Source organism: Nematolebias whitei, chromosome 6 (genome assembly GCF_014905685.2).
Source record: "Nematolebias whitei isolate Nwh7 chromosome 6, NemWhi1, whole genome shotgun sequence".
NCBI classification, from domain to species: Eukaryota; Metazoa; Chordata; class Actinopteri; order Cyprinodontiformes; family Rivulidae; genus Nematolebias; species Nematolebias whitei.
The window spans coordinates 44,675,784-44,692,792 of NC_056503.1; the positions used below are offsets into that span (position 1 = coordinate 44,675,784).

General features: G+C 41.2%; 3 protein-coding genes across 5 annotated transcripts in view; 2 read left to right on the top strand and 1 right to left on the bottom strand.

Moving 5' to 3' along the window:
- Positions 1 to 3,711, top strand: part of LOC119410975 (cullin-5) — a 30,271-nt gene extending 26,560 nt beyond the window's left edge. The window contains exons 16-18 of the mRNA XM_037677894.1: positions 471 to 589; positions 756 to 879; positions 3,214 to 3,711. Of these exons, the coding sequence (XP_037533822.1) occupies positions 471 to 589; positions 756 to 879; positions 3,214 to 3,408 (438 nt within the window). The 3' untranslated portion in view covers positions 3,409 to 3,711. The remainder of the gene's footprint in view (positions 1 to 470; positions 590 to 755; positions 880 to 3,213) is intronic.
- A 2,728-nt stretch (positions 3,712 to 6,439) lies between these two features.
- clns1a (chloride channel, nucleotide-sensitive, 1A) lies at positions 6,440 to 13,445 on the top strand. Of its 3 annotated transcripts, none has more exons than XM_037677658.1 (8): positions 6,440 to 6,930; positions 7,329 to 7,465; positions 7,716 to 7,865; positions 9,922 to 10,032; positions 10,278 to 10,283; positions 11,561 to 11,734; positions 11,810 to 11,878; positions 13,279 to 13,445. In XM_037677658.1, exons 1-7 carry the CDS (start codon positions 6,812 to 6,814, stop codon positions 11,875 to 11,877), a joined length of 765 nt encoding a protein of 254 aa, XP_037533586.1. In that variant the 5' UTR covers positions 6,440 to 6,811; the 3' UTR covers position 11,878; positions 13,279 to 13,445. The 3 variants fall into 3 exon arrangements, with proteins under 3 accessions (XP_037533586.1, XP_037533588.1, XP_037533587.1); XM_037677660.1 differs by having other exon boundaries at positions 7,734 to 7,865; XM_037677659.1 differs by lacking the exon at positions 10,278 to 10,283 and having other exon boundaries at positions 11,558 to 11,734.
- Positions 13,446 to 15,190: 1,745 nt separating this feature from the next.
- The window catches only part of aqp11 (aquaporin 11), a 7,543-nt gene continuing 5,724 nt past the window's right edge, over positions 15,191 to 17,009 (bottom strand). Inside the window, exon 2 of the mRNA XM_037677895.1 lies at positions 15,191 to 15,258. Coding sequence (XP_037533823.1) covers positions 15,191 to 15,258 — 68 coding nt within the window. The remainder of the gene's footprint in view (positions 15,259 to 17,009) is intronic.

A 17,009-nucleotide genomic window follows, 5' to 3' on the forward strand; every position in this document is an offset into this window, starting at 1 on the left:
TAGTAAAATAATGCTAGAAACAAATATTAGCAGAACAGTTGCTAAAAACTAACTGTAGCAATATTGCAGCTGAAAGTTAAAATTAGAAGAATAGTAGCAAAAAAAATTTATTTAGCAAAACTGTAGCTAAAAGCTAAAAAAAAACTGACCTAAATGCTAAAATTAGCTCAACTGTAGCTAAAAGTAAAAATCAGTAAAACATTTTTCTAAAAGCTAACTGCAGCTAAAAGCTAAAAATAGAAGAAAAGTGGGTAAAAGTTCAATTCAACAAAACTGTAGCTCAAAGCTAAATTTAGCTAAACTAAAAGTAACTAGCAAAACCATACATAAGAGCTCAAATTATCTGGACAGTAGCGACAGATGAAATTAACAAAATCAAGTGAGATAGATCAACGTCCAGTTAAACGGTAAGTTAAAACGGTTCACGTCGACCGTGTTGAAGCTGACGTGCTGTTTTCCGTCTCTTTCAGTCTCTGGTTGCGTTTCCCAAACTGAAGCGGCAGGTGTTGTCGTACGACCCGCCTGTTAGTTCGCCAAAAGACTTCACAGACGCCACAATCTTCTACGTCAACCAGGACTTTTCGCTCATGTATGTCATGTTTACTTCCTGTTTCTGCTTCTGAACCATTATGTCATCGTAACAGCCGAAGATGCTGAGAGAAATATTTCTTTAAACAACATCTGCTCGTCAGTTCACTGCAGGTTGTTCACGTGACTCAGCGGTAAATTGTTTGTGTCGTCGTGGTTGTTCGCAGTAAAAACTCCAAAGTGCAGAAGCGAGGAAAGATCAATCTGATCGGTCGGCTGCAGCTCACGACGGAGCGAATGAGAGAAGAGGAGAACGAAGGGATCGTTCAGCTCCGAATACTCCGAACTCAGGTTTGAAAACACAACGGCCAGGGGTGTTCTGGTTCTGACGGAGCTGCTGAATTGTCCCGTTTTCTGCAGCGGAACAGCTGCTTTGTTTCCAAGTTAAGGTTTTCAGGAACATCAAGTTTTTCACCTGCACACGCCACTCCGTAAGCAGGAGAGCTCCGTTTATTTCCTTTACTGAGGTTTAATGAACGCCTCGTTCCGTCTGATCTTTGTGTCCTCAGCACAATTAAAACTGGAAAATATATCGTTAACTACACGCCAAACTCACTAAATGTTTTAAAACTGAACGAGGATACCTCTTTTTAAACTTATAGTTGGATTTTGGCTTTTTATCTATTTAAAAGCTCGTCCTGAAGCGAAACACACAGTTGTATTTTTAGGTTTAAACTAAGAATCCTGTTCCTTATGTCATGGTTTAGGTTTCTAAATAGATCAGGCTGCTGGGTACCAGTATGTATTTTTAATGGTTTTCTTTTAAGTACTTCTGAGCAGTCTGAGTTTGAGAGAATTAAGGATCAGAGTCAGAGAGATTTATTTGTCATACACACCAAATGTGGTACATGAGGTGGGACGAAACTATGTACACAGGGTCCCAGTTACGTCCAACAAAAACACAAATTATAAAGAAAAACATTAGTAAGAGATCCGAGTCATGAACTAAGAATATACTACATTCACTATAGTAAGAATACACTAAGCACTAATGGTACAAAAACAACGCGCCAAAATAACAGCAGCTCGAGCTGAACCCTACGGGTCCGTTCAAGAGAATTTCTGTGTAAACAAACGAGAAAGGTTCGTAAACGATGGACTTGTTTAAACAGCACCGTTCTCACGAACCAGGCTTCTTGAAGCGCTTCACAACAGTCTGAGCCCTCGTTTGCCTCCATGCACGTTCATGCAGCGCTCCACTACAAAGATTTTCTTTTTTTTTAAACAAAGTGTTTTTATTGAATTTTTTTTCTTCTCAAAACACACAACAACAACAACAACAACAACAACAACAACAACATAGAACACAGAACCCTCCCACACCGGATCAGTCAAACAAACACAAACAAATAAAACAGGCATTGACGTACGTACAACACAAAAGGCTGCCATGTGTCCCAACAATTTTTTGACAGATCCCTTCAGGGCATATCTTATTTTTTCTAAATGGATGTGATGCATCACCTCCTTTATCCAGTGGACATATACTGGGGTGTGTGGGTCCTTCCAGTTGCACAAAATTAGCCTCCTGACCAGAAGAGAGCCAAAGGCAATCACATCCCCCTCACATTTGCTGAAGGACGTATCCACAGGGACCACCCCGAACATTGAAATGAGTGGAGATGGGTGAACAGTTTTGCCACATATCCCAGAGAAGGTGTCAATATAAATTTCCAAAAAGTCTGCAGTTTTGGGACATGTCCAGAATGTATGCAGGAGTGTAGCTGGAGTTTGTTTGCAGTGATTGCATGCTGGGTCCAGGTTGGCTTTGATCTTGGACAACTTGTCTTGGACCAGTGCAGCCTGTGCACCACCTTGAATTGAATTACAGCATGTCTCAGGCAGATTGAAGATAAGTGAATGTTCTTAACGATCCTTCCCCAGATTGAGTCTGATATGGGTTCCTCCAAGTCCGCTTCCCATTTCAGTTTGGACTACAAAGTTAATCTGAGTAAATCCTGCTGAAGAGGCTAATGTGTTTTTCAGATCACATTTGTCCACTGATGGGACACATCGGAGCTCACGAGGTGCTCCGAGTCTTGCTCAGGAACACTCATGTGACTGCATGTTGGTGGAATTAAACCTTCGACTCTCAGGTTTGAGGACAACTCCTTCAGCCGCTGAGCCACAGCCGCCCCTGCCCTGGCTTCCTGTCCATTCTAAGATTATACGTCGTATGTGTCACACCCTGAGTTTAACAGGTGGTGGCGTCTAATCTGAACCATCCAGATTATTGATCATTTTTAAATCCCTGCTTAAAACGCAAACAGCTCACCTTCTGAACCGGAGCAACTGCTGCACTTAAGAGGTTTAGGACTCCTTGAAGGAATGCATATTGCCCGCCGCTTCTCTTGCCAGAGTTTTTAGAAAATACGTTATTGTGGTCAAATCTTAAAACTATTACAGCAAGAGATTTGTTAGTCCCAAATTACTCTACATCGAATGATAGCGCTCTGAAAGCTTCACTAAAATCCATCCAGTGATTCGTGAAATATTTTGCTAACAGACGGGTAAAAGAACACACACACACAAAACGCTCACCTTTTCCGTGCGCTGATTAATAATTTCAGTGTGTATGAACCACACAAAGCTGCTGGTGTGAGCATCTGTGTGTTTTGTGTCCAGGAGGCCATCATCCAAATCATGAAGATGAGGAAGCGCATCAGCAACGCCCAGCTGCAGACGGAGCTCGTGGAGATCCTGAAGAACATGTTCCTGCCTCAGAAGAAGATGATCAAGGAGCAGATCGAGTGGCTCATCGAACACAAGTACATTAAGAGGGACGAGTCGGACATCAACACCTTCATCTACATGGCCTAGGCAGCGAGGACGGAGCGCACCTTTACCGTTTTTATCTGCTGGCCTGCAGCCGGCGCTTTAACGTCCCACACGGGGAGCCGAACCAGGAACTAAAGCTGGTGTTTGAGGAGGAGAGAGGTGGTGATGGACAGGGAGGTGAAGCTCTGCAGAAGTGTGGATGTGAGGAGCCAGAGGAGATGGGGCTGTCTGTGCGTCTCTGCTGCCCTCTAGTGTTTCACCAGGGGACAGCCGCCTTTTTTGCCAGAGGCTCAGAAGAAAAACAATTCAATAAATAAAATACTTCCTGCCTTACTTTTCTCAGACGTGGAGCGAGAGGAGGATAAAAGCTGATGTTTTGCTTTCACTCAATGCCACAGCGCTCATCCTGCTTCCCTCCTTTACACCATTTTTATGAACTGTTGTTTTTTGACAGGAAATGCAAAAAAATTAAAAAAAATTAAAATTTCTAGTGAAAGTTGCCACTGAGGAGGAGCGGACACGCTGAAAGACTTGTTGGAAACACCGAGGAGTATTTTTGCCAAATCGTGTGTGTGGTGTGTGTGTAAAGAGTGTGTGTTCGGGTGCATGGTGTGTATTTTAGGCGTGTGTATGCGTATGTGCACTTTCAACAGCATGCTGCTCTGATTCGTGTTCGTTTGTTTCCCTTCAGCGGAAAACGTGTCACAGTTTGAAAGAGTGGAGAAGATCAGCTTTTGTTTCAGTTTAAGTCCTGTGAGCACGACTGAACAAATGTGATTAGTCTTTTGTTTTTGTTTGTTCGTTTGATTTGGACAGTTTTCATTCTGCAAACTATTTATTTGGTGTGTAACAACACATGCTCTGGACATCGTGGAATTAAATACAAACCTAATCAAATGTGGGCACTGAAAAATGTGACCCGGTAACTTTATTTTGTGTCAGTAAAACAGAAACACTTGGACAAAAATACTCCCCCCCTCCCTTATTATTTATGTTCTATACTTGAGTATGTTTTGTTAAAATTAAAGTTCTGAGTACTACAATGTCAGCTTTAGTTTGGGTATTATTACACCAAAGTACACAAAGCTCTTTTGAACACAGTATTTAAAGTTTATCAGGGTGTAAATGGCATTAAATAAAGAGAATACTTTTGAAGCAAAGCAAAGTGTCATCTGCTGATCCAAATATTAACCAAACCTTGAAAATAATGTGCAACTGTGTGTGTGTGTCGACGACTCTCGGCTACTACCACACCGAAGCTCAGCTCAGTGTCTAAAATGGTCTGAACTGTAGCTATTTTTGTCAAGTTGATTAACTGTGGCAGCCATCTTGAATCTGGTCGACTCCCAAAGACGATCAGTTGTAGATGTAAATGTTGTCATACATTCTATCCAGTGCTTCATAAGATATTTTGCTAACAAATGGACAGTTGACTTTAAATGGTGACTAACAATATTTCAAATATAAATCTGTTGACGCAAAGACTTGTTTCTGCTACTACCACCCTAAAGTTTAGCTCGGTATCTATAAATATGACCAAGTTGTAACCAAGGGCAGTTGGCTGTGGCGGCCATCTTGAATATGTACAGTGATGCTTGACTGTTTGCGAACTCTTTAGAATTCTATGTTTCTGCATAAATATGACCTAAAACATCAGGTTTTCCCACGTCCTAAAAGTAGATGGAGAACCCAGTTAAACCAGACAAAAATATTATACTTTCATTAATTTATTGAAGAAAATGATCCAATATTACATATTTGTGAATGCAACTAGCTGTTTGGCTCCACAGGTTAGCTCTCTGTTATTGTTAGTACATTTTACAGTAACATTTTTATAAGAAATTAAATTGGGAAACTGGATATATTCCATTACGATGAGGCAAATTTTTATCTCATCGTAATGGAATATATTCGAATGAACAAAATAGTTTCCCAATTTAATTTCGTATAAAGTTATGTTACTAGTATTTTGTGGCCTCACAGTCCTGAACTTTATGCAAAATAAATTCAAATGTACAGATTCTATGTAATTTAAGCTATAAAAGTTATTTCTTGTTAAATTTTTAATACACTACAAATTCTAACTGTCGCACAATGTCGTCACAGTTTAATTTTACTCGCATAAAAATCTTTTTAAACACATCAAGCATTTAGAAACTAAACCGTGTGCTTATTGGAACTTTTATCAGTTTCATTATTGATCTCATTTAAAACAACTTGGCATGAAAACCCACTCTGATCACATCTCTAACGTCATGAACAGATTTAGTTTGAGTTCAAATTTTACTCCAGGGAAATTATCAAGTAATTTTTTTAACCTTATTTCTGATTTACCAAAATGATTTACTGTAAGTTACTGCTAAAATTTTAGACACTTTATTGTAAATTTCAGAAGTAATCATCGAAGGTACGTTTACAGATGTTAACTTTTGTACTACAAATGTAATTTTCCATGTTCGATCAAAACGATTGTAACAGTTATTACTCAAGATAATATCTTAGTTTAAAACTCTGGTATAGAAACCACATGTAATATGCATTACCAGTACTTTAAAAGGCTTGGCCCTCAATTAGTTTTTTTATTTTTTATTCATTCATTCAATCTTTATTTAAACAGGTTAATCCCACTGAGTCTTGGAGACTCATTTACAAGAGAAACCTGATTTTAACAAAGAACAAAGAATGACGACAACAGTGGATAACAATAGACAATCATAAAAGAGGCATACATTTTTTTTTTTACAAATTAACATAAAGTGGCAACCAAAAGGACAGTAGCGAAAAAAAACCCAGCTAGATTATAAGGTGGTGTAGAAAACTAAAAACAGGAACATGTCTGCATTGGTTCTTGCCTTCTATTTGGTCACAAGTTTATATTATACTGTGAATATAGAACGTTGTTAATAAACACTTAACACTGTATTTAAAAGAAAAAATAAATTGAAAAAATACTTAGTAGAAAAACACAAACTTTTGAAGGAAATCTGATAAAACATTTAACTAGAGCAGTTACGCACTTTCACCACTTAGGGAAATTCCGTAAAAACTTGTACGTGAAATCTGCGTAGTAGACCAAAGTGACTCAAGTAGCAGTAGTCACGTGACTTTTTTTACGCAGCGAACAAAACGCGCGATATTTCATCTTTACGTCACCGACTGAGCAGCGGCAGGAACTAGTTTGCTAACTAACGGCACAACCTTTAGATTTAACACCCCCCGTACTGTTTCTCTGAGCGTCCCGCTCTGAGTTTGAGAGTCCAGGAGAAGCAGGGCGAAGAGCGGTTCGCCGTTTGTCCGCCTCCGGCTTGTCGGGCACGTATTCACGGAAGAAGTAGTCTCGTGCTAATTAGCCAGATTTGCGTCCACAAGTAGGTCACAGCTTCTTGTTTACGTCGGGCTCCTGTTCGTCTCCGTCGGCCCGCAGACGTTTTCTGCATCGCGGACGATGGTTCTGTTGAAAAACCTCCATCCTCCCACCGAGGGTGTGCGGCACGAGCAAGCCGACACCGCGGCGGTGCTGGACGGGCAGAAGTTGGGCTGCGGCACGCTCTACGTCGCCGAAACGTAAGTGACGCACGTGCCGCGTTTTTTCACCTGTAAACATCAGGTCAGTTGCTCAGGTCGGTACTTAACGAGGATTTAACGCTACATCCATAGTTGATCTGGTCTACTTTTGTGTTTCTGATGTCATTTATGATGTTTTAATTGATTAATGTGAAGCACTTTGTAACTTTGTTTGGTGCTATACAAATAAAGTATTATTATACTAATACTAATAAATAGCTGCTCTGGTGGTAACGCTGGGTAACATTTTGTTTTTTTTAAATCTGTCCATTGATTCACAAGATATTTTGCTAACTGGCAGGCCTGTTATTCATATTGGCGGGCAATAACAATGAATGTAAAATGTCTTAAAACGTGTTTTGTTGCTTCTGGTGTCGTCCCCTGTTGTTTTGTCTCAGGCGCCTGTCGTGGTTCGATGGATCGGGGATGGGTTTCTCACTCGAGTATCCCTCCATCGGTCTGCACGCCATCTCTAGGGATGTCAGCGCCTACCCCCAGGAACACCTGTACATCATGGTGAACGGCAAACTCAGCGGTACGAGGAGCTCAAACTGTCCCTGCTGACTTGGAAGAACGTCGGGTGTCAGACACCAACTTGTTTCTGCCTTTTCTTTCATGGGAAAACGTTTGATGCCGGTGGCTTTCTGTGCAAAGATTTGTTTTTGAGCATTGAACAAAATGTTTCACACTAGATGTCACCAAAAAAAAGGCAGCTTTAAGCTTTAAACAGCTTTAAAGCGCAGGGTGGCTTCTCTAAGACGTTGTGATGTATTTTGTATTTAAAGGTGAATCACTTGTTACAGATGAAAATGAGGCAGAAATGACTGAGAAAGCAGATGACGGGGATGATGGCGGCAGCAGCAGCGATGGGGAGGGTGATGATGATGAGGGGCCCATCACAGAGATTCGATTTGTACCTGGTGACAAGACGGCACGTGAGTGATCTACTCGCCTTTTAATTTAATATTTACCGAAGAAACTAGCTCTTTGTCAGAAAGACGACCAAGCGTAAAGTTCTGCCTGATTTTAAACAATAAAGTAAAATTCCTACATGATATCTGTGGATATTTAAAATGATAGTGCAGATCTTTTGAATTGGGGTTCTGGTGAGAGATTATGACCAGTTAGTGTCTTACTTGCTGTAGATAGCGCTTCGAGCAGCCTCAGTTGAAAGAAGTGGAGTTAAATTCTGACCGGACTGAAGAACTAACGTCTGACTGGGCCAACAATCAGACTGGATTACTATCGGCTTGAAAAGACTTTTATATCGAAAATTTCATTTTGATTCACGCGAGTGCTATTTTAAAGACCCGATCAGTTCTGTTTTACACAATTTTAACATGAAAATTTAGAGGTTTTAGCATGCACAAGTAGCAGCAGCTAGCTTTCATATATCCTTTTCAGCCTGGGGCTCTTCCCACAGGAATATCCAAACATTTTTTTCCTAGAATAACCATGTAATGTGATGTTAAGGTTTATATAATTATTTTAAATAGGCTCCTGTAAAAAAATAATAAATTGTTTGAAGCAGCAACAGTCAGCTCTCCTGCTGCCCTCAGTGTTAAGACGGAGGCCTCGTGGGTTGTTTTGACCCAAAGGCAGCAGGAAGGGTCTTTCACAAGATGGGACTTGGACGCCTTCTGACCCCCCTCAGTGTGATTTCCGAATAGACCGAGGTGGTCAGGGGGTTGGAGTCAACCCACCCCGATGCACCTTCGTGTCGAGGAGTGAAGCAGTAATGGATCTGAAACGGTCAATGTGTCAAACTTTAAGCCGTTGTGGCGGTTCAACAACGTGATAAATTGTAAATGGACTGTACTTATACAGCGCCTTTCTATCTTATTTCAAGACACTCAAAGCTCTTTACACTACAATCTGTGCCTCATATAACCTTTCATACAGCTCTATACTAGATCTCTACAAAGCTAATTGAACAAATCATTCTAAAGAGACTAATCAGAGCTTTATCACATTCATACACTGATGGGACACACATCAGAGGCTATGAGGGGTTCAGTGTCTTACCCAGGGACACTTCAGCATGTGACTGCTGGTGGATTCGAACCCCCAACTCTCGCATTGGCGGACGACTGCTCTAACCACTCGGCCACAGCCGCCCCATGAAGCGATGACCTCTGGTTTGTGCGGCGACCCGTCCTCTGGCCTAAAGAACAAACAGATTTCTTACAGAGGCTCAGTGATGATGCACAGAAGCTTCGTATGTAGCTTCAAAAACTGGTTAGCCCCAAAGAGAATCATTAAACTCATTAATTCGTCATGTTTTTGAAGATGATAGAAGACAGAAATCTGGCGCTGTGGGGCGGTTGTAGCTGAGTGACCAGAGCAATGATGTAGCAGAATGTATGAATGGGTAAATGAGGGCACAGATTGTAGTGTAAAGCACTTTGAGTATGTTGATAAGATAGAAAGATGCTAGATATAGAGTCCATTTACCATTAATGCGTTGCTCCAACACTTATTTTAGTTCTGAGAAGCTCGGTCCATTTCTTCAAGCTCACGTTTAAATCTGTGATTTATCAACAGCCCGAGGCGGCACTGCTCTGTTCAGCCATTCAATAAACCCATTTTGGGTAAATCCCAAGTAAACAAAAAATACTTAAAGTTTTTAAGCCTTGACATTCGGGGCCGTAGCCTCAGATGTTTTCAGTCAGAGGAAAGCTGAGCTTTAAGGTCGTGAGAGACACAACTGAAGTCAAAGAGTTATCTGAGACAGGGTTTGTTTATAACCTTTCTGCAGAATCCAATTTGAAAAAATCTGAACTAACACTTTTTAAGGTTCCTAAATCAGATATCCAGTCACAAACTATCTCCACTAGTGGCCTCCATATTGTTTTGTTTACACCTAATGTGAGTTTTTGTTCCCATCAAAATAAAGTAAAAGTAAGGTAGCCATCGTAAAAGCAGGAAGACGTTAGATGTTTGGAAGGACAACGCTGAGGGACGTCTCGTTTCTGTGTGTGTCTCACGCAGTGGAGTCCATGTTCTCAGCGATGTGCGAGTGCCAGGCCTTGCACCCCGACCCGGAAGACGAGGACTCCGACAACGACTTCGAAGGAGAGGAATATGACGTGGAGGAGGCCGGTGAGCCGAAACACACAGACCTAAACCAGTAGAAACCAGTCAAATACTTTTTCTTTTGATTCAATACCTTCATCAGACGCTTGGGTTTGATCTGTGGTGAAAACAATTTTCAGGGTTCGTGTGTTTTGTCACTTCCTGTCATAATCCTCACTCCGAGTGAAAACACTGCTCTGTGCGATTTATATGACTCTGTTTTTATTTGTTTTTGTCTTCATGGACCTGATGTTTGGACCTGATGTTTACAGAAGCAGGTAGGACCTCCAGAACACAAACACACACAGCCTTTGTCGTCGTAAAGAACCGTTCGTTCTGTTTCAGAGTTTTCCTGGTTTGTTTCTGGCTGTAAACTCAGAATCAAACATCTGAGATTGAAGCCAGACCTGCTGGAGGTCACAGCTCTGAGAAGCGTTTAGATCTTCATTAACTACGCTGATATATAAAGAAAACTCTGAGAAGCTCAGTTACATTTTGAACCGTTAAAACAGAGAAACTTCTGCTTTTCAAGCAAAGTTTTTAAACTAAAATGACAAGTGAGGTGCCGACTTCTGTTTTAGTGCGTGGCAGCATCTTAATAGTGAAACTTTCAGAAATGTAATCACTGCACTGACGCCTTCAACTGATTACTTTTAGAGTTAATCCAATTAACACCATATTCTGTGACCACCGTATATTGTGACCGTAGGGGGCGCTGTTGCATTTTTACATCATACTTTGCAATATCTGATAAACACTATCATATTGTGTGACCGTCTATATTTCCATAATACTCATGACTTTAGTGGGCAGATGTTAATTTTTATTCTTTAGAGGAAGGAGGCTGCCTGTCTCCTTCCTCTAAAGAATAAAAAGTAAACTCTGATCACTAATATCATGACTATTATGGAAATATAGATGGTCCCAGAATATGAAAGTGCTCATCAGATATTGTGACCACACTGTAAATTATAGAAAAACATTAAATACTTGAGCCAAACTGTTTCTGCTGACTCTTTACTTCCTCTAAGGCATAAAAAGTAATATGGGACATGTGTAAATCTACCTTTACCGTAAAGACACCTGTAAACAGGAGTTACGAGCGTCAGCAGGTGAGATGGGGAGACTGTGCCGTTCTTTTGCAGAGGATCAGGCGTCCTCCAGGATTTCCTGGCAGTTTGCAGCCTTTGGGTCTCCTTGGATCTTTACAAAACTTGCTGCCGAGAAGCTCTTCCAAACTCCAGTTACGATTTAATCCGAGTTTTCGTCTCTTTGCCACTTTCCCAGAAAGGTCTGACTGGTGAAGAACTCTGGCAACAGTTGGTGTATGCAACGTTTGTTTTTGTCAGAGAGGCCAAGTTCTGCTGACCATGACAGATGTAGACCGGCAGTGAAAGGGTAGAACACCCAGAGGAGGCAGGTTCTTTCTGTAGGAGCAGAAACTGAGGAGTTAGTTGAGCTGACGGCTCACAGGAGTGAATTTGTCTGTTTTGTTTGTTTCAATAAAGCAGCAGAACTTTTACTTCCTATGTTTTAAATGTGACTGCCCGTTCAGAGCACGGCCATGCCGACGTGCCGACCTTCTACACGTGTGACGAGGGTCTGTCGGCGCTCACGCAGGAGGGCCAGGCTACGCTGGAGAGGCTGGAGGGGATGTTGGCCCAGTCCGTCAGCCAGCAGTACCACATGGCCGGAGTGAGAACCGAGGAAACCAAGGCTGACTTTGAAGGTTTGGGTCTAACGCCAACGAGTCTCCTCAGCATGACGCGACAGACGCTTTTAGACTTGTAGCTTTGTCTTGCAGACGGCATGGAGGTGGACGCCGCAGCGATGGAGGCTGGACAGTTTGAGGATGCAGACATCGAGCACTAGTGTGAGTCGGGTTTGTTTGTTTGTGGCTAAATGAGCCAAATTATTTCAGCTAATCAACCTCAGAAACCCCCAAACGGCTCATTTATTTAGTGATTCCAGATTTTGAGCTATAGTTTGGTGTGGTAGTAGCTGAGAGTCATCTCCAGCACAAACTGATCCTGAACTGACCGCACGAACAGGGTGGCAGGTGAGAAGGAAAGGGCTGCCTAAAAGCTAATGGTAATAAAAGACTCGCTAAAAGCTAACGGTAGCAAAAGTCTAGCTAAACAATAATAGCAAAGAGCTGGCTAAAAGTTAATGGTAGTAAAAGACTTGCTAAAAGCTAATGTAGCAAAAAAAAGCTAAATGGTAATAGTAACAAAGAGCTGGCTAAATGCTAACAGTAGTAAAAGGCTGTCTAAAAGCTAAAGTAGCAAAAGCTTGGCTAAAAACTAATGGCAAAGAGCTGGCTAACAGCTAACAGTAGCAAAAAACTGTTAGCCTAAAAATTAAAAGCTAAAGTAGCAAAACGTTAGCTAAATGCTAGTAACAAAGACTTGGCTAAAAGCTGAAGGTAAAAGGCTGGATAAAAGCTAATGGTAGCAAAGAGATGGCTAAAAGGTGATAGTAGCAAAAGGCTGGCTAATAGCTAATAGTTTCAAAAGGCTGGCTATAATCTAATAGCAGCAAATGGCTGGCATAAAGCTAATATCAGCAAAGACCACTAACAGCTGAAGGCAGCAAAAGGCTGGCTAAAAGCTAATAGTAACAAAGAGCTGGTTAAAAGGTAATAGTAGCAAAAGGCTAACTAAAACTAATAGCAAAGAGCTGGCAAAAAGCCAAAGTATGAAAAGGCCAGCTAAAAGTAGCAAAGGTTTGTCTAAAAGCTAAACATAGTAAACTACTGTAGTTAGAAAACATCTAGCTAAAACCTAAGGTAGCACAAGGCTAGCTTAAATTAAAGTAGCAAAAGGATTGCTAAAAGTAGCCAAAATGTATCTAGTAGTTGTAAAAGGCTAGCTGAAAGCTAAAAGTAGCCTTGTAGTATGCCTTGCTAAAAGTAGAGGAACTGCTAAATGTAATAGCAGCTAAAGGCTTGTCCAAAGCAGTAGCAGCAGAACAGTAGCTAAATGTAAAAGAGGCTCTAAAGGATAGCTGAAGCTGATTTCAAAGTCAGACTGAATGAAATTTTTGAAGGAACTCAAGATCTCAGCGTGTTTTCGTGAGAAAAGGTTTTTAAATCGAGCTAAATGTTTAAAAAATGATCAAAGTTACAAAAACCAGTCGACTCCCATCAGCTGAACGAGCCAAATATTTTGATATCTGACCAGCCGAAGGAGTTCCATGGTGCATTTAACACAAGCGGCAGGTGGTTCTGGCTGTTTGTAGCGTCTTCACTTCGGCTGTTTTCTCTTTCTGCAGGTCGAAGTCGTCTCCGGCTGAAGCGCCGACGGATTATTTGTCGGGACGTTTTTGTTTCCTTGTCCAACAGATATTCCTCCTCGTTCCGAGTCGTCTCCCGTTAAAGTTCGCGATCAACAAACTGCCGTGGACTGGAGCAACAAACCGTTTCTTACTTCGACCTGAAGACCCGTTTTTTATTTTGTTGTTTTTTTCTGATAAAGAAATGCGTTTGTAAGAAATTGTCAATAAACTAAATGTTTTTGTATTTTTCTTTTGTTTGATTTGTTAAAAATCAGTGATTTTTGTTCCTTTCAGTGAAATTCTTCGTTTAACAAAACAAAAAAAAAACATAGTGACGAAAACTCTGACCTGACGAGGACAAATATTTTTCTGATGTTTGACTAAGCACTCAGCTGACCGACTTCTAAAAACTGAAACCTGTACTTTTAAAAAAATAACAAAAAGCTTTGAATTTGAAAAATGTGTTGATGCTCACATTTTGTGTTCGGAATGACTCGGCTACTAAAATGAGTTTTACCTCAAAATTTGTGTCTCTGCTGTAAAATGAGAACGAGGCTGCAGTGAAAAATGAACGTAAAAATATCTTTTTTTTTTTTTTACATTAACGTGAAATGAGTTAATAAAAACCTGCATAAAATGCTAAATGGTCTTTAAATCAAAGTGTTTAAACAAGGTATTTTCAGAAATGATCCTTTTACGTCTTATCTTTTACTTGTCCGATAATTCTTTGCTGACATGGCACCAGGAAATCCCTTCGTATAATAATTGACCTCCCGATGACGTCCATACGAATGTATGACAATCCAGTTATTGAAGCGGCACTCGTAAACAAACCCAGCTGGCACCTGGTGGTAAATCGACACATTTCAACAAACCGGCTCATTTTGAAGCTTGTCAGAAAAATAACTCGATGTTGAAAACGTCTTCACTGAGGCGGCCATTTTGAAGAGGGGTCGCTACGAAAAGTGACAGCTGCGGACGTTAACGAAAGAATTTTCAAACAAACAGCTCGCTGGTAGTGCTGGGATGACTCAGCTACTACCTCCCCAAACCTTAGCTCAACATCTATACAATTAACCGTTCCTGCCTTTTCTTGTTTTTTTATGGTGGCCATCTTGAATCAGGTTGACTCAACGGTTGACCAGTTTTACATCCAATCATGAGCATCTCAGTTGTTGGGATATTTTACTAACAGACACATAATTTGCCTTCTGGTGGCAGACAGGAACAACTGAAGTCATTTTTTTTAGAATAACTTGATTTAACTCCACCAAATTCACGTTTTGAGCTCATTTTCTTGTGAAACTACAAAAAGCGTCCGGGTTCTCAGATTCAAAAGAACTTCTCGTGACTTTGTTCTTGTAAAAACTTTTTTGGTGTAAACTTTCAACATCAAACTTGTTGAAAAAAGCTTATTATCTAACAAAACAATCCTTTTTTGTGTGCGCGTGTGTGTTTTTTATTTTTTATTCTGAAGTGATGGAAGCAGGACTTAAGAAAACAGATCAACTTTCGTCCTGGAAATATTTTACTCAGCGTTGACGTTAATTTTCTCTTTATTGAGAATCTAGAGGCACTAAAGTAAAAGATCCCTAACATCAAGTCAGTTAACATTATTTACCTTGTATTAAATGTTTATCCTCTAATAAAAGATGTTAAACATGGCCTAAATGTGTAGATTGATGAGATTTTAGCATTCGAACATCTGAATGTTGAAATTTAGCATCTTAACTCTAAAAACGACTCGTTTCTAAATTTGTGTTGATTTTCTGCCGTTTGTGCTTCAACTTTGATGTGACTGGATGTTTTTTATGGTTCAGAATAAGAAAAAAGTGCATATCAGTGTTCTTGTTGCAGCTGCGTGGCTTTAGCTTGTTGGTAAGAGCCGGCGGGCTCTGTGGTCTTCGGCTCATGTCTTCTTGCTCTGTGGTGGCTGAAGAGAGAGTTTATCAAAGAGCAGCACCGAACTCATCCACCCTGAAACCAGAAAAACACACGAGGGAGGAGATGAGCAGCAGACAAACGTTGTCTTATTATTATTTTTATTATCAATTTTACATTTAGAAGAAATAAAGTATAATTAAAAAAACAATGTGGAGGAAATATATTTGATGTTCTGCTGTTTAACTTAAAACTTTTCCAAAGAACATTTTCATTAATGATGCTTTAATAATTATATTAACTGATGCTAACTTAATCACTTTTAGACTGTTTTAATACTTTTAGCTTTTAGTTTGTGTTTTGCCTCTTTTAAATTTTGGCTAGTCTTCTGTGCCCTTGAAGTTTTAAGTTAATGTTTGCCTTCCTTTATCTAGTTTTTTAGTTGATTTAGCTTTCAGTGAGTGTTTTGCTACTTTTACTTTTCAGAATCAGAATCAGAATCAGTTTATTATCGCCATGTCAATGAACGAGGTTCACAAACTAGGAATTTGCTTCGAAATAAGGTGCGAATAGTAATAAAGTAAAATAAAGTAAAAATTAAGTAAAAATGAGAACATTACATAAGACATAAGCCTGTGTACACCCACAAATAAAGTAAAATTAAAAACATAACATAACCATATGTACACCCATACAATAGAAAACAATAAAAAAGCTTAGAGAACAGTACAGATGGAATATTCAGTTATAATACAGATGTAATGTGACCAAAGCAGAAATTATGAGGTAGCATTATGAGTGTTCAGGAGTCCAACAGCAGAGGGGAAGAAACTGTTCTTATGGCGGGAGGTTCTGGTCCGAATGGACCGAAGCCTCCTGCCTGAGGGGAGTGGTTCAAACAGTCCGTGTGCAGGGTGAGCAGGGTCAGCTGTGATCCGACCTGCTCGCCTCACAGTCCTGGAGACGTACAGGTCGTGGAGGGATGGAAGGCTGTAGCCGATCACCTTCTCAGCTGAGCGCACAACGCGCTGCAGTCTGAGTCTGTCCCTGGCAGTGGCCCCGGCGTACCACACCGTGATGGAGGAGCTGAGGATGGACTCGATGATGGCCGTGTAGAACTGCACCATCAGCTTGGCCGGCAGCTTGGCCTTCTTCAGCTGTCGCAGGAAGTACAGTCTCTGCTGGGCCTTCTTGATGAGGGAGCTGATGGTCGGCTCCCACTTGAGGTCCTGGGTGATGGTGGTGCCGAGGAACCGATAAGAATTTGCAGTGGTGATGGGGGTATCATTACAGGTGAGGGGAGGCAGAGGGGCTGTGGCTTTCCTGAAATCCACAATCATCTCCACTGTCTTCCGGGCATTGAGTTCCAGGTTGTTGCTGCTGCACCAGGTCACCAGCCGGTCCACCTCCCTCCTGAATGCAGACTCATCACCGTCCGAGATGAGCCCGATGAGGGTGGTGTCATCTGCAAACTTAATAAGTTTCACAGAGTCATGGCTGGAGGTGCAGCAGTTGGTGTACAGGGAGAAAAGCAGGGGGGAAAGCATACAGCCCTGTGGAGATCCTGTGCTTACAGTCTGAGTGTCCGAGACAGCTCTCCCCAGCCGCATGCACTGACTCCGGTCTGTCAGGAAGTCTGTGATCCACCTGCAGGTGGAGTCAGGTACATGGAGCAGGGAGAGCTTGTCTTGGAGCAGAGCAGGGAGGATGGTGTTAAATGCGGAGCTGAAGTCCACGAACAGGATCCTGGCGTAGGTTCCTGGGGAGTCCAGGTGCTGCAGGATGAAGTGAAGAGCCAGGTTTATTGCGTCATCTACAGACCTGTTGGCCCTGTAGGCAAACTGCAG

Bases quoted from the DNA above. Each gene is read 5' to 3' on its own strand.
- clns1a (XM_037677658.1), top strand. From the start codon at position 6,812: ATGGTTCTGTTGAAAAACCTCCATCCTCCCACCGAGGGTGTGCGGCAC. The intron at 7,866-9,921 runs GTGAGTGATCTA...TGTCTCACGCAG, and splicing joins ACCTGGTGACAAGACGGCAC to TGGAGTCCATGTTCTCAGCG. The intron at 11,735-11,809 runs GTTTGGGTCTAA...TTTGTCTTGCAG, and splicing joins AACCAAGGCTGACTTTGAAG to ACGGCATGGAGGTGGACGCC.